The sequence below is a fragment of the Paramacrobiotus metropolitanus genome, unplaced genomic scaffold, assembly GCF_019649055.1.
Source record: "Paramacrobiotus metropolitanus isolate TYO unplaced genomic scaffold, Prichtersi_v1.0 Parri_scaffold0000003, whole genome shotgun sequence".
Taxonomy (NCBI): domain Eukaryota; kingdom Metazoa; phylum Tardigrada; class Eutardigrada; order Parachela; family Macrobiotidae; genus Paramacrobiotus; species Paramacrobiotus metropolitanus.
In genome coordinates, this window is record NW_026570223.1 from 1,931,232 (window position 1) to 1,945,272 (window position 14,041).

The 14,041-nt window shown below is 40.9% G+C and overlaps 1 protein-coding gene across 1 annotated transcript; it reads left to right on the top strand.

Moving 5' to 3' along the window:
* The first annotated feature begins 1,140 nt into the window (after positions 1-1,140).
* On the top strand, positions 1,141-13,826 carry LOC129597946 (atrial natriuretic peptide receptor 1-like). Its single transcript, XM_055495655.1, has 22 exons — positions 1,141-1,770; positions 3,619-3,690; positions 4,886-5,188; positions 5,297-5,340; positions 5,762-5,800; positions 5,920-5,997; positions 6,063-6,200; positions 6,275-6,505; positions 6,573-6,705; positions 6,999-7,089; positions 7,288-7,420; positions 7,687-7,860; positions 7,932-8,114; positions 9,002-9,235; positions 9,414-9,533; positions 10,014-10,315; positions 10,569-10,791; positions 10,915-11,071; positions 12,673-12,721; positions 12,785-12,834; positions 12,919-13,010; positions 13,498-13,826. Exons 1-22 carry the CDS (start codon positions 1,440-1,442, stop codon positions 13,546-13,548), a joined length of 3,228 nt encoding a protein of 1,075 aa, XP_055351630.1. The 5' UTR covers positions 1,141-1,439; the 3' UTR covers positions 13,549-13,826.
* Positions 13,827-14,041: the final 215 nt, after the last annotated feature.

The following is a 14,041-nucleotide window of genomic DNA, read 5'->3' on the forward strand; positions in this document are numbered from 1 at the left end:
GAGTGCTGATCGTACATCCAGACGACCTGTCATTTATTATTTATGGTCCAACTAACAATCTGTCTTGTTTTCATAGACCTTTTGTTTCTTACTATTTCTACCCGTAGTTTTCCTAGAATGTTTTCTATGGGAAATTGCAGCGCCTGTCGTCGGTGTAAAACACCGACACCGAAAAACAGAAAATTTCTTTTTACTGTAATATCCCAGACAAAACTGTGAAAGCGGAAGTTGCGGGACTGAATATTGTACATCGTAAACTTGTAAAACCCAGGTGCAGTATATACTTTTGTACAGAAAACAGCATACAAAAATCAAGCCAAGCTTTTCGAGACTAGCTGGAAAAAACTGCACCGTTATCTTAAGCTGCCCCGTGACCTTGTCGTGACCTTTCATTACTTGACTTTCTTCGTTAGGTTGTGCAGTTGTTTTAACTCAACGGTATTACATTCCGATGCCACTGCTTCTTTCCAACATCGTCACAAGAAGATTAACTTGGTCATGTAATCACCAATCATGTAAACGTCCGCACCGGTGTGCGTATATATGTGTACTTTATACGCATTCTCCGACGCGGGATTACTCTCACCGGTAGTGCTTATTTGCCGATAGTTAACCGACAAAGTACACAATGTCGCTTTAAACGTTTCTCTCATAAATCCTGGGAGCGCTAACAAAAGAATCATGGTCGAGGTAATCGATGATAAAACACACTACCACGGAAGCTATTTAATATTGATTTTCTTTCGTTTCTTTCCCTGTACCCAGCTAGATATAATGTACTGTGCAGGCGCAACGCGCATATCTTATTCAAAATCCTTCCAGACGCGTCTCTCTCCCTCCCTGGATAATCAAGAGTGACCGCATCTTCCACGATTCGCACACAGGGAGAAAAATCGCTTTAAGATTTTCCACGACTCATCGAGGCAGTCTTAATGGTACAATACCTGGGATTTGAAAAGGGGAAAAACGGCCTCGAACAGAGTCGGCGTTATTTACATACAGTTGCTCATTGCGCGCGCGCGTTGTCCACATATTGTTATCGAATTATCGATCACACCGGTCGGTCGCCGGGTTTAATAACGCCGGTGACGCCCGAACACCGGGGTTTTATCAAAAGCCGGCGTAATGAAGCCTAATAAATCGATATAATAACCAGAAGGTGATCCCCCGGCCCCGGCGTAACGCTTCTCAATTGGCAACTTTTAACACGTCTCTCTCCACAAAATGCCTATGCCCCGCTTTTTTATACCACCGGAAATGTCCCTCTAAGCGGCCATAACACGCAAATTTTTTCTCCTGCGCATCGTGCCATTATTCCGCCATGCCGCTTTGTATATAATTAAGGCCGTAATGTTTTTCGTCAGGAATCGTTTAAATTCTGCTGTGTCTTCTTATTATCATACTCTTTAGTTTCTTCCTGCATATGATGCCGGTGTGAAATGCTAATGCGGCGCATCGGGTGGCGGTTGATTGTTTTGATTACTGCTATACTGATGCATGGTCAAGCGGCGCGTGCGGCCTATCAGTTCAATGTGTGCCTCATCGTCGAACGCGGTACAAATGGGAAGTTGTTCTACGATTTTGACCGATCCCGTGCCGCGGTGGATCTAGCGGTGGCCTACGCCAATGATGTGATATTACCGCAGAATTTCTCACTCCAGACCATCTTTAAGGATATCGGCTCGACATGCACGCCGAAGAATCACGCCATGACCTATGTTATTCAACTAAGGGACGCCGGCATTGACTGTGATGTTTTTATTGGTCCAGGTGACGTTGTGAATTATGGAACGTGTTATGCATATTATAATTTTTATTTTATTTTTTCGTATTTTTGCATTACAGTACGACAGATTATTAAACTTTAGTTGGTTATTTCAGTTTTTTTGCATATAGCTCAGTTCATTTATTTCAGATTTTAGTACAGCACTTATAAGGTGCCCGAATCCATATAATTATATGCATTTTATACCTTATATGTAGAATACTGCGCAATGCGCATATTACATATCTGTACAGTACTTGGCGAAACAATTTTGGTTGTGTAACAAACTGCTTGGTACAACACCGAACCGAACATGTAACTACACAATTTTAGCGTATAAATATTGCTGTCTAATGTGTTTTGCTGTTTTCGGTAATTAGCTAAATGTACAATGTTGTCCTTACATGCTGTGGTATATCGAGCAGCAATTTCCCGTGGGCATAGCGCCATGACGCATTTGGAGCTTACTTTGCAAATATGTAATATCTATATGTGTAATAATAATGGTATTTGCGGATCACTGAAGTTTACTTAAAAAAGTTCTCTGCAGCTAACAGTACAATGCTAGAAAATTCCCAAGATGGATATACAGCTCGCATATAGCGCATCCCAGGTTCAGACAATCGTTTAAGCTCCACTAAAAGATAATTATTCAGAAAGTCCCTAGTATAAGTAAAAATTTATTCTGAACAAATCCATGTCAAATCAGACAACTACCTCAGTTACAACCGCTGTGCTTCGAATTCGATCTCGAGATAATTTCCCAGAAGTAGCTAATATTTTGCTATCTCAATACTTTGTAATTTGCAAACATAATGATAGTCGCAATACTGGCATGCGAGGCTTTGGTGCAAACCAGCTGATTGGAAAAGCGGAGAACTACTGTGAGGTATTTCCCAAAACTCAGTCAGTGTCCTTAAGTGTAAATTGTGTCCGGTTATTGATTACATTAAATTTTTAATAGTGTTCTCGTTACTAGCACCTTCATTATGGGAAATTTGGAGATATAACGCGAGAATTTCGTCGAATGCTCTTATAGTTAGCACATGAGCTTTCAGCACGTACGCTCCAGTTTAGGACCTTTCATCGACAACCTTCCCAGTTGCAATTAAATAACAATGCTCAACTCATTTATCGTCGTAAACTGCCGACGCAGTCGGCTTTTAACCCCGAAAATGCAGTAACAATTATGGACGCTCAGTTAGCGTACCGAACATGAAGTAAATTAATTATGCATTTTGTTAACTATACACTGCTTCCCGGAAACGGAAACGATTTAGAGTTATATCAAATAGCGGCGATTTCCCTAAATTATACCTCCGTTCGTTGTGACGCAACAATCACACCGACGAGCCTCCCGAAATCTTCAGCAACTGCATAATTACAAAAAACTTTTTCTTGAAGGCATTACTATTACTGGTCTTTTTGCTCGGGCACATACACATTATTTTCTAATTGCCGACATCCCACTAGATGATCCGACAAAATTTCAATTTTTTCCGCAGTCTATAGACGTATGTGTAAATTTAAAAAGCGGTGAAAGATGTGTGGGATCTTCAAAGTTATGCATTGAGAGCCTAATAAACAATTTTGAATGATTTTCTCTCGCATATGCAGCACACGCAAATCGTAATCATGCAGTTTTCTGCGATCATGTTTGACTGCGAATTTGTCCCGATTATTTCGGTGCTCGGCATGTGAAAAATTTACAGACTTACGTATGTAGTACACGTAACAAAGAACCATATCTTTTATCCTGTTGACATTAATAAGTTATAATTTTCATTCACAACAACCAACGTGCAGCTGCTTATAACCGTGCATTTTCTTTCACGATGTACATATGCTCGTAGGTTGTGGATCGGCTGCCGAATCAATATATGATTACGTGGCTTACTACAAAATCCTCATGATCGGCTGTCCATGTAAGTATGCTGCCAATCTTACAATTAATTGTACGATTATATTTAGTACTCCTTTCATCGCTGTCGGATACCGGCATTCGTCACGTTTCGCGAAATCTCAACTAATTATATAGGGGGCAAAACTAAACGTGTTCCACCGTTTCCGGCTACTGCTGCCGTCACCCGGATGGAGTTTTACGTTGTGGCTGAACATGGTGCTTATGTACCGCGCCAGATTTAACCATATGTATTGCCGTAACGTCACACTCCAGGCGGGTGACGGCAGCAATACAGGGGAACCGTGGAACACGCTTAGTTTTGCCCCCTATATTAGTTACGCATTACGTATCCGTACTGGATGTAGAGCACGGCGGTAGGAACGCCAGACATTTAAACTGTACAGAGTACATGTCATGTTTCGCACAGTAGTAATTAGTTTTACTCGTATATGTGGTACAAATATTATAATAATATTATTACAGGTTTTTTTATTGTAAATTGGGTACCGTATTCGCATTTATCAGTGTACGAGAGATATGTACAGAGATATGTACAAGCCTCTTGAGATTCGGCAAAGCTGTTTCGAAGATCGCAGCATTGGTGCATTTTTTTTAAAATTTTAATATTTTGCGTACCGTCAACAGTCACTGTCGAGAAGTTTTCTGGATGTAATACCGAAACCTAAAAACACTGGTAAAAAACTTAAACGAACCGGCCACCAATTTTCTTTGTCCTACTGTTTGGTAGCCTTAATTTGACCAATGCCTAGTTGCAAATTTCACCTCACAATTAGAGCCCCAGGGATATCCAGCAAACTCTAACGGTAGCCGTCACCAGATGGCGGATTCACTGCTTTTGCTGTTTTGGGCATGTGAGTCCGACTTGCGTTCTTCAAGACGAAATTCGTTTGTTATGTTTAAATATGCAATCAAGTATGCACAGTTGCACATCCGTAGGGTCATCGGTTTATGCCTCAACATGAGCCTAATCACCATCCGTTCAGTTTCAGTTGTTTTCATATTTCAGCAGTCTTGATTTGGTTGAGAGGTTTGCATTTGGTATACTATTCTAAGTTTCTAACACCAATCGAATTATCAACGTTGCCCAAAACAGACAACCGCTTTCAAGTTTGTCCTTTCATAATGAACCTCGAGTTCGCGAGGCTGCAGAACATGGCAGATTTCGTGATTCTCCAAGTGTGGTCATTCTTTTGCAGCGGCTGGCGTCGGTATCGCCGCCTCCCTGGACCAGTACCCCTACCTGGCCCGCATCTCCATCACCCACCAGAACACCGCGTCGGTCCTGATCTCCTTCCTCCGTCGGCAGAAGTACACCAGTGCCACGATTCTGGAGGATCAGGATAACAGCTTCTACCAGCAGCTGTCGGCCATCATGGACGGCCAACTGGAGAAGGCGCCGGATCTGTCGCAGAACACCAAGCAGACCGCCATCTACTCCACCACCATCACGGATGACCAGATCAACAATCTGCTCACCAGCAATATCGCCCGCTCCCGAGGTAAACGTCTAGCCGACATTTTGCTGTGTGATGGCGCGGTTATCGCTGTGTAATGATACATCGCGGTGTGAAAATCGATGCACATCGGAATTCTTGTTTATTCTGCAGTTTTCCTGCTGCTGGCGCCGTCCGTCACCGTCCGCAGAATAATGGTAAAACTAATAAACATTTTTTATGTTGCCGTTTTATCGGTAATTAAAGTAGATATCACAATTGTTTTACCAGTGCAGTAGTGTGAAAATTCAACGTAAGCCGCAAAGTGACATTTTTAAAAAAATTTTATTTTTGGTTTGACACTGTATCCGAATAATTGACGCACCGCTTCCTTGGATGACATATTCAGAAACCATTGGAACGAAAGCCGATAGTGCACAATGCTGCAGATTTGTTGACATAAACCGATGTTAAAGTGTCTCGGTAACATTAAATATGACATGTTTACACAGAGAAAATCATGAATGGTGCATAATTATTTATTACAACACAATCGTGTCATTTTTGAAAATACCCGGGATATTGGTCCTGGGTTCCGCCATGATTTGTATACTACTTGATCTTTATGGTCTGCTGCAGATTGCCGCCAGTGGACTGGGAATGACATCCGGTGATTACGTAAGTTATGCATTAAACGATTAACCGGGATTGTTGTGTTAAAAACGTTATCAGGTTTTGAAAAACATTCGAATTGTGTTCCTGTAATTCGGCTAACAGTGGATTTCTAATTTCTGCAGGTCTATCTGTGCGTGAACCTGTTCGACAGTACAACTTGGGGAAATTTTTCGTACGCAGCCGGCGATGGACTGGATGATGTAATTCACCATTCCGGTTAAACAACTGAATTATTTTAATTATTTTGTGTTATTTTTTATTGCAGGTCGCAAAAGCTGCTTTCCAGTCCATGCTGATGGTCTCGTTAGACCTGCCAACCACCGTGCAGTACGATATTTTTGCTCAACAAGTGGTGAAGTTGTCAGCGCAGAACTATGGTTACGTCTACAATTCCTCGCAAGATGTAGGTTCTTACCATAATCATGGAATTTTTTGCCTTTACGAGAATCGATTCACATGACTGTGTCTCTCGTCAAGGTGGACATTATCACCAGCCACTTCTATGATGCCGTGATTATGTATGCCAACATGATGAAATATATAATCAGGAATAATATGGATTATACCGACGGCAGTCTAGCGGCACAGCTGACGAACAACTTCAATTTCACCAGTCCCGTCAGTCAGCTTGTCAGTCTGAATTCAGCCGGTGATCGCAGCAGCAATTACGTCATCAGGAATTTTGATGTTGTCAAGCAGGATTTCGAAGTCAGTCGTCAATGCCGCATTAATAATGCCATTGCTAATTAAATCCTACGCTGTGATATTATTCCAGCTTTTCCTCTCCGTTCTCGCTAACGGTGACCTTTCGCTGCTGGGACAACTCAGCTGGCCGGATGGCCGCCCTAGTCTGCCGCCAAATACACCGTATTGTGGATTTCTGGGAGAAGAACAGAAATGCGTTTACCGTAAGTATTCGATATTTGGAATTTGTATTTGTGATTATGGTAACACTGATACTGTAATAGCAATTAACTTTTCGATCGAGAAGGTAAGATTCCCAAGTACTACTTCTTCTATTATAACCAAAACACGAGTTATTAAGACGGGAGATGGCTATTTAGCATAAGGTTTAAGGATAGCATAAGAGCAAAATTTTGCTTACAAGTAAACATAATTAATTATATACACGAGTATATGAGGAATGATTGATACATATTTTCTACATCATAATTTGTTTTTACTTGATTGTCTTATATAGATATGCCAAAAAGCGCTCTCGCCGCTGCCGTTGCCATTCCCGTCGTGCTGGTACTTGTCGGCAGCATCGCGGGAACCATCCTCGTCCGACGGTAACACTTAAGCAATTGAGAACACGTTAATTTGACTAATTTTCGCTATCTCATTGCTTACCTACAGCTTGTTATTAACCTGGAGTGCGTTGTTTACTTACGTTTTCAGTTAAAGGAGTGTCTCATCTTATATCCAATTTTCTTTTTGAAGTATGGGTTTGCTCAAACGGGAGATTAACGAATCAGTGTTCGCTGCAGGTACCTCAACTCCACTCAAGATCCCTTCTGGTGGAGAATCTTCGAGCACGAGATAACGATTGTCGGTGTGGGCCTGAAATCGGGAGCTAGCAGCCAGTTTGCATCGAACATGCAAAGCAAACCATCGTTAGGCGTAAGTTTCCCAGAAGTACAGGAAGACGTGATGCAGCCAAAACCGTACCCATTGTTTTCAAATGCTGAATATAAAGTCATAAAAATAAACCTATAGCAATTAGCTAATTGCTGATTAGCATACCCATTAGTTTTTGATTTCGTTAACTTAAAACTGTACCTTCTCAAGATTGTTGCGTAATCGGAAGGATAAAATCAAACTATGCACACACCTTCGCATCTTGGGCACGTAACAGTAATTGTGAATTGATGTGATTGTATGCGCAGGCCAATCAAGACGCCGAAACGAAGAGTGTTGATGAGAAAAAGGAAGACGCAATGTCCGTTGCCTCTAATGCTGTGGTCAAACGGGCAACGTACAATGGATCAACGGTGGGATTACGGGAACTACCGGAGCCGAAACAACGTGTTAGCGGAGCACTGGGGAAGAGCCTTTTACCGGTACGCTGCCGTTAAACTTGTCCTTGCGCAGTTTGATGCTTAAATGGTAATTACATCTAAATGTTTTACAGATTAAGCGCATACAACACAACAACGTTCTCAAGTTTTATGGGATCGTTATCAGTGATGACAATACATGCGAAAGCGTCGTCGGAGACTTGTGTTCCAAAGGATCTCTGACGAAACTGCTGTATCGCGACCGGATGCAGTTAGACTGGAATTTCAATTGTGCCTTATTTAAAGATCTTACTGCAGTGAGTGACGATGATTAACGGAAACCTTGTTAGAGACTTTGGCGCTTTCATCACCTTAATTAGTTCGTTGTAAATCACACTGCTTTTCGAACACAAGCTGCTTCTTTATTGGAAGGACCATAGTACGCGTTGAGAAAACTTTTCGCGTTAATGTTGGAAAAAAAGTGTGGGGATATTCAGTTGTGCCCTTTTTATGTAACTGGTACGATAGCATACAGAGTTGGCCAAGTAAAAATTATGTGGCATGTGACCCATTGTAAACCTTGTATGAACTTGGATAACCGATAAATTTTTTTCTGTATTTCATAACGGGCGTTTCCGTTCGTGCTACAAGGTCACATTTATCGGCCGTGCTATAACCAGATCGATATTTTTAACCGCTTATTCAAATACATTAAATCAATTTAAATCTACGGTAGGTCAGAAAACGCTTTGTGTCTCACCATAAAAATGCACCTTGTTTGCTTGAAAAAATCCATCCTTGGTGAATCACGGAGAAGATTAGGACATCTTATTATTTTCATTTCGCACTTGGTTTCGTGCAACTGCAGCACGGTGCTGAGCAGTTGAGTCCGACTAGGTAGATTCTTTATCTTGTATCTGTTCTGTAGCGTTTTTAGTTATTGTGAATTTCTTTGTAAATCTACTCGCAAATACAGTAAAGATCAAGAAAGGGTAGCTAACACCCATAGTTCTTGCTCCGATAGTTATCCCTTTCTTTGTACAGGGTTTTGCACCTCTAGTACACTGCAATTTTATCTGTGATACGTATATATGTTTAAATTAAAGCGCTCTTATTTTTGGTAGTTTTACTTATTTTTGGGTTTCTGTGTATGTGTAAGTTTGGACATATTTTTGTACTTATTGCTTTCTTGCCCATATTGCAGGGAATGAACTATCTTCATCTGTCAAATCTGCAGACACATGGAAATTTATCGTCACATGTGTGCCTTATAGACAGTAACTTTGTTTTAAAAATTGCCGACTACGGCCTGGGGCATTTCCGGACGGACGAAGAACTTATGCCGATATTTGACAGCGATGAAAATCGCGATTTTACCAAGTTATTTTGGAGATCGCCTGAATTGCTCAGAATACGAATGCCTCCACAAGGGACACAAGTAATAAATCCTTTTTATGTTCCTTTTTGCTTGTTAATGACAAATCCGCTCTTTTATTTCCTTGCAGAAAGGTATGAAGATTCCTGCAATCCACTTTTTCTGCAAATCTGAAATTGATGACAGCGATAGTTTCGTGCATTCTTGTATCCTTCATTTGTAAAAATCTTGAAGAACTGTCGTTGCAGGAGACATATACGCTTATGCCATTATCCTGCAACAAATTGTGCTCAGAACCTTGCCATTCAGAAGTCCCGATGCCAGTAAAAACAATCTTACACCTAAAGAAATTTTACTTGAGGTTAGCGAAAACCAAACGTGCAGCCTTGTATGTCGGATTGTCGGCATTTTACATACAGGAAATCCAGTCAAACAGGAAAATTCAATGTTACAATATCTGTAATAGGAAACTGGTTATACTATGTGGCTTTTTGTGATTGGATATTGTTGAAAATATTTCTACAAAGTTTTCCTACTGGATTGTCAAAAAACCATTAATGCATTTGACCGCCCAGTACATAACCGCGCGATTTCTCGTAATTCAGTGCGACGAACACAAAACGCAGTATCGACGCTCTGGATATCATTAACAAACTTGTATCCGGAAATCTCCAGTTCTCAAGTTTAACAGCCCCTCAAGTAGGCCGCCATTGACGCTGTAGTACATAGTAAACGACTTTGGAGGAGTGATCCGCCTGTTTGATCGGGCCTGTCCTTTCTCTACGGACACAAAAGCCAAAAGGCAGAATATGTCCGGGTGTTAATTTGTTGTGTGTTGTAGGTAAAGAAAGGCACAATGCCGCCTTTACGGCCTCGAGTGCCCATCTCCTCCTGTCCGCCGGCCTTTGTCGACCTAATCGAACAGTGCTGGGATGAGAACCCTCTCAGTCGGCCGCCCTTTATCCGGATCCGCGAAACACTCTTGAAGATCCTTGGCCGCTCCGGCGACAATATCGTCGATAATCTTATCCGCTCCATGGAAAAGCATGCTGCGCAGCTGGAGTACGAGGCCGACACGAAGATGCGCGAGTTCATGGAAGAGAAGCGCCGGTCGGACGATATTCTGAGCCAGTTGTTGCCCAAGTAAGTGCTTTCTACTTGTAGCATCACATTCCTATTCTATACGAAGTTCTTACAAAATCAAAGCACGCAACTTACATTACACGCAATACGCACAAAGCTCCTTTCTTGTACATAGATTGTATTTGGTGGGATTAATGTAAACATGTAATCGCAGTTTTATAATTGCGCGGTTGCCTTTCTGATTCGGTTTTTACAATGACTACATTACAATTGTTTTCTAGGTTTGCGTATGTTAATCGTGTTCCACTTGCAGAAACGTGGCTGCTGCTCTGGCTAAAGGTCAAATCCTTCAGCCGGAAACGTTCACCAGTACAACGGTGCACTTTAGTGACGTTGATGGTTTTGGTGATCTGGTGGCTGAAGCCGTCCTACCCAAGGACACCATCGCCATTTTAAATACTTTATACTTGACCTGTGATAGTTGCGTGGAGAAGTACGATGTGTACAAAGTGGAAACCGTTAAGGATGCCTATCTGGTAAGCCTTCAATTTCTCAGACCCTCCGTTAACCTATAGCTTGTTATTAGATATACAATACTGTTAGTATTACCACTAATACCATTATTAGCGGGCTACTCTGCAGTGTTCTCCTACTCGTAGATTGTTAGTGGTCTTCCGAGCCGCAATGGTTTGAAGCATGCCGGAGAAATTGCCACACTGGGACTAGTGATGCGACGGGAAGTGTCAGCCATTAAATTTGCGGGACTGACTTTTGAACCTAAAGCCAAACTGCGCTTGCGAGTTGGTATTCATTCAGGTGAGCGATTTATTTCCAGCCCAAAAGATATACGAACTGGTAACGCAGCGAAGTGAACAGATCAAGGTTAATATGAGAGGAATACTGCTTTAAAAGCCTCACGAACTTGACATGAGCTAAAATTGGTTGCGTAATACGTAGTACATTTTTACGGTAGATGTGTACTGCACGAATTGCGATCTAAATTAGCTTCAGGTTATTGCTTGTACAAAATTGATCGAATATACTCACAGACAACCACTAGCCCTGCACCACTTCCATTTAGCCTTCGATATATTTAACAACTCCATACAACGCGGTCACTTTTGCCGCATTTGACGGGATTAAGCTCTCTCAACTACCGTTGTAGTCCAGTATAAAGCGTCAAGTTTTTTCATTTTCCCTGACACATAATATGGGTCCCAAGCGTCGGTTAAAACATAGCGAACGATATGACTGTCAGGCTAGTCTGTTTGACTTTCAAGGGTGGAAATGACGTAGAGCTGTAGAGTATTGGGAAGATAGGTCACTGTACATATGGTTGCACTTTGACAACTTAAGCATCAGTATCTACACTAAAAGATAATCCAGACGCCTTCAGATTTACTCCATAAAGGCGTACCGCCTCGAAACCGAAAAGCTTTGTTCTAACGGAATAAAGACTTTTTTCAAAAATCTAGATTTCTCGGAAACGAAGCGTAGCTAGGGTTAATTAACTAAGCATGTATTTCCGGTCTCTTATCTGGAACTTTTTTCCCAGATATTGGTGCTTTATGGGTAATACTTGCAAAATGTACAGGGAACAGTTGTTTGTCTGCCCACTGCATTGGTACATACCGATCGAGTCCTGCTCAGGTCTGAACGATTGCTTCCAGTCCTTAATTTCCGCTCGCTTTCTCCGCTTTTTATTGTAATGACAATTTCCGTGAGGTTGGGGTGCCAGGATGGGATTGTTTGATTAACTGCTTGGGAAAGTAGCGGGATTGTGCATTTCTTGTCTCCTTTCAGAAGAATTATAATATCTATATAATTACAGGCTTTACATCGTACAATAGATTTTCAAACTTCTACCGATAGATTAATATTGGTCAGCACTACCATAACAAAAAAGTGATAACCAGAAAAATGCACATTAATTTTGTGCATTGGCAGACCGAAGCGGTGCATTTTTTTAAGAACGTACGAATGCACATACAAGTATGCTGCATCTCCATGCTTATCGGTAAAGCACTGAATAAACTTATACAGTACTTTATTTATTAAGTAACAATGAATTTGTTAAATGACTTTGCAACAAACGCACGTAACCCACTTCCAGCTTTTTTTGGAAATGGCTGTAGTTACTGGGCGTAACAGACGGACATTCATTTTTGCGTTTTCGCTGAATAAGATCTTCGCTGTGCTCCGGCCGAAAATGTGGATTTTATGTGGTGCAACATAATTAAGGAAAACAGTGGTTCTTTTGTTGTTCGTTAATTATTGCAAAACAATTGATCGTCCTTAAACATTAACAACTGATTGTGGCGGCACTGAAACACGATTGGTCGATCGGAGGCTCAGTAGAAGTGTTCATATCGCAACTGATTGACCGACTGATCAATTTGAATATCTTGTTCCATTAGGACCATGTGTTGCTGCGGTCATTGGAACAAAAATGCCCCGTTATTGTCTGTAAGAAAAACCGCTGATGTGCATTTTGCTGTAGATTTTCCTAATATCGAATTGTTTTTTCAGTTTTGGTGATACTGTCAATACGTCCAGCCGAATGGAATCCCATGGAGAACGTATGTGCCGATTCATGTATTGGTGTACAGTATATTTCTGTGTTTTGTTTGGGGAAATTGCTTACCAAACGGTTGTTATCGCAGCCGGAAAAATTCAGTGCAGTTTATCAACAAAAGAAATACTGGATAAACTTGGTGGATACATCTGCTTTTCCAGAGGGGAAATTGAAGTTAAGGTAAATGCGATAATTACCCATCATGCAGTGCAGTTGTCGATTGACCGACGATTAGGTTTTTCCTTCTGGAACGTGTTATCTTATTTTGCATTTTTAATTTTTGGAAGCACTGCTTTGCTGATTTGTTGAGTTATCAGCACCAATGTGGTGCATGCAGTGAGATCTTATTACGTTTTGCCTATATGAAAATCTGATCGCTTTGGCATGGGCAAAACAGTACCCTGGACGTTTCGAACTGTTTTAATGATGCTACCATAATTGTTTTACGAGTATCAATGTTCACTTAAATCAAACTTCTGAAATTTGTTTAGTTTCGTTGATTTGATTTTTGTATTTGATTTTATTGTGTTTATTTTAAGTTTTTATCTTCAGTACGTTACTCTCCGTCGTTTTGGTTAATTTTTGAGTTTCAGTAAGACTTTACATTGCGCACCGACGGTACCGTTTTAATTTAAAATATAAAAATGAAATCTTTTCGCTTTTGCAGGGTAAAGGATTGATGGAGACGTTTTGGATTGTGGGCAAAGATAGCGATTAAAATTTTTTTCGTTCCTTTCTGCACAGTTGGAATAAGAATATCTGTGTAAAATTTTTCGTTCTCTATAAATACGGATAACGGATAATTGGTTCGTTTTACGGATAACGGTAAATGATTTCATCTGGGGTGACTGATACGATTTGATATGTGGATGCTAAATTCGGCTACGGTCAGTGTCGTTGTGGCCTTAATATTCAACCTCTCCGCGCTCTCCACAACTTAAAATCGACTCATGCTTAATGTATTTTTCATAGTGGCCTTAATTTACAATAAAAGATGATAAATTAAAAAAACGTTATGAATACCTTGATGGGAATGTCGATGCTTGAAATGTGGCACAACTTCATCGAACATTGACATTTCTGGCGGAAGGGTTTTCGAAATGTTGCTGGTTCCATTAAAAACAAGCGCGTAAATAATTAAATTTTAAATTACCGTGCCCTTCCGCATTGTAAAGCGATGAAATATGGATTCGATAATTGACCATGAATAT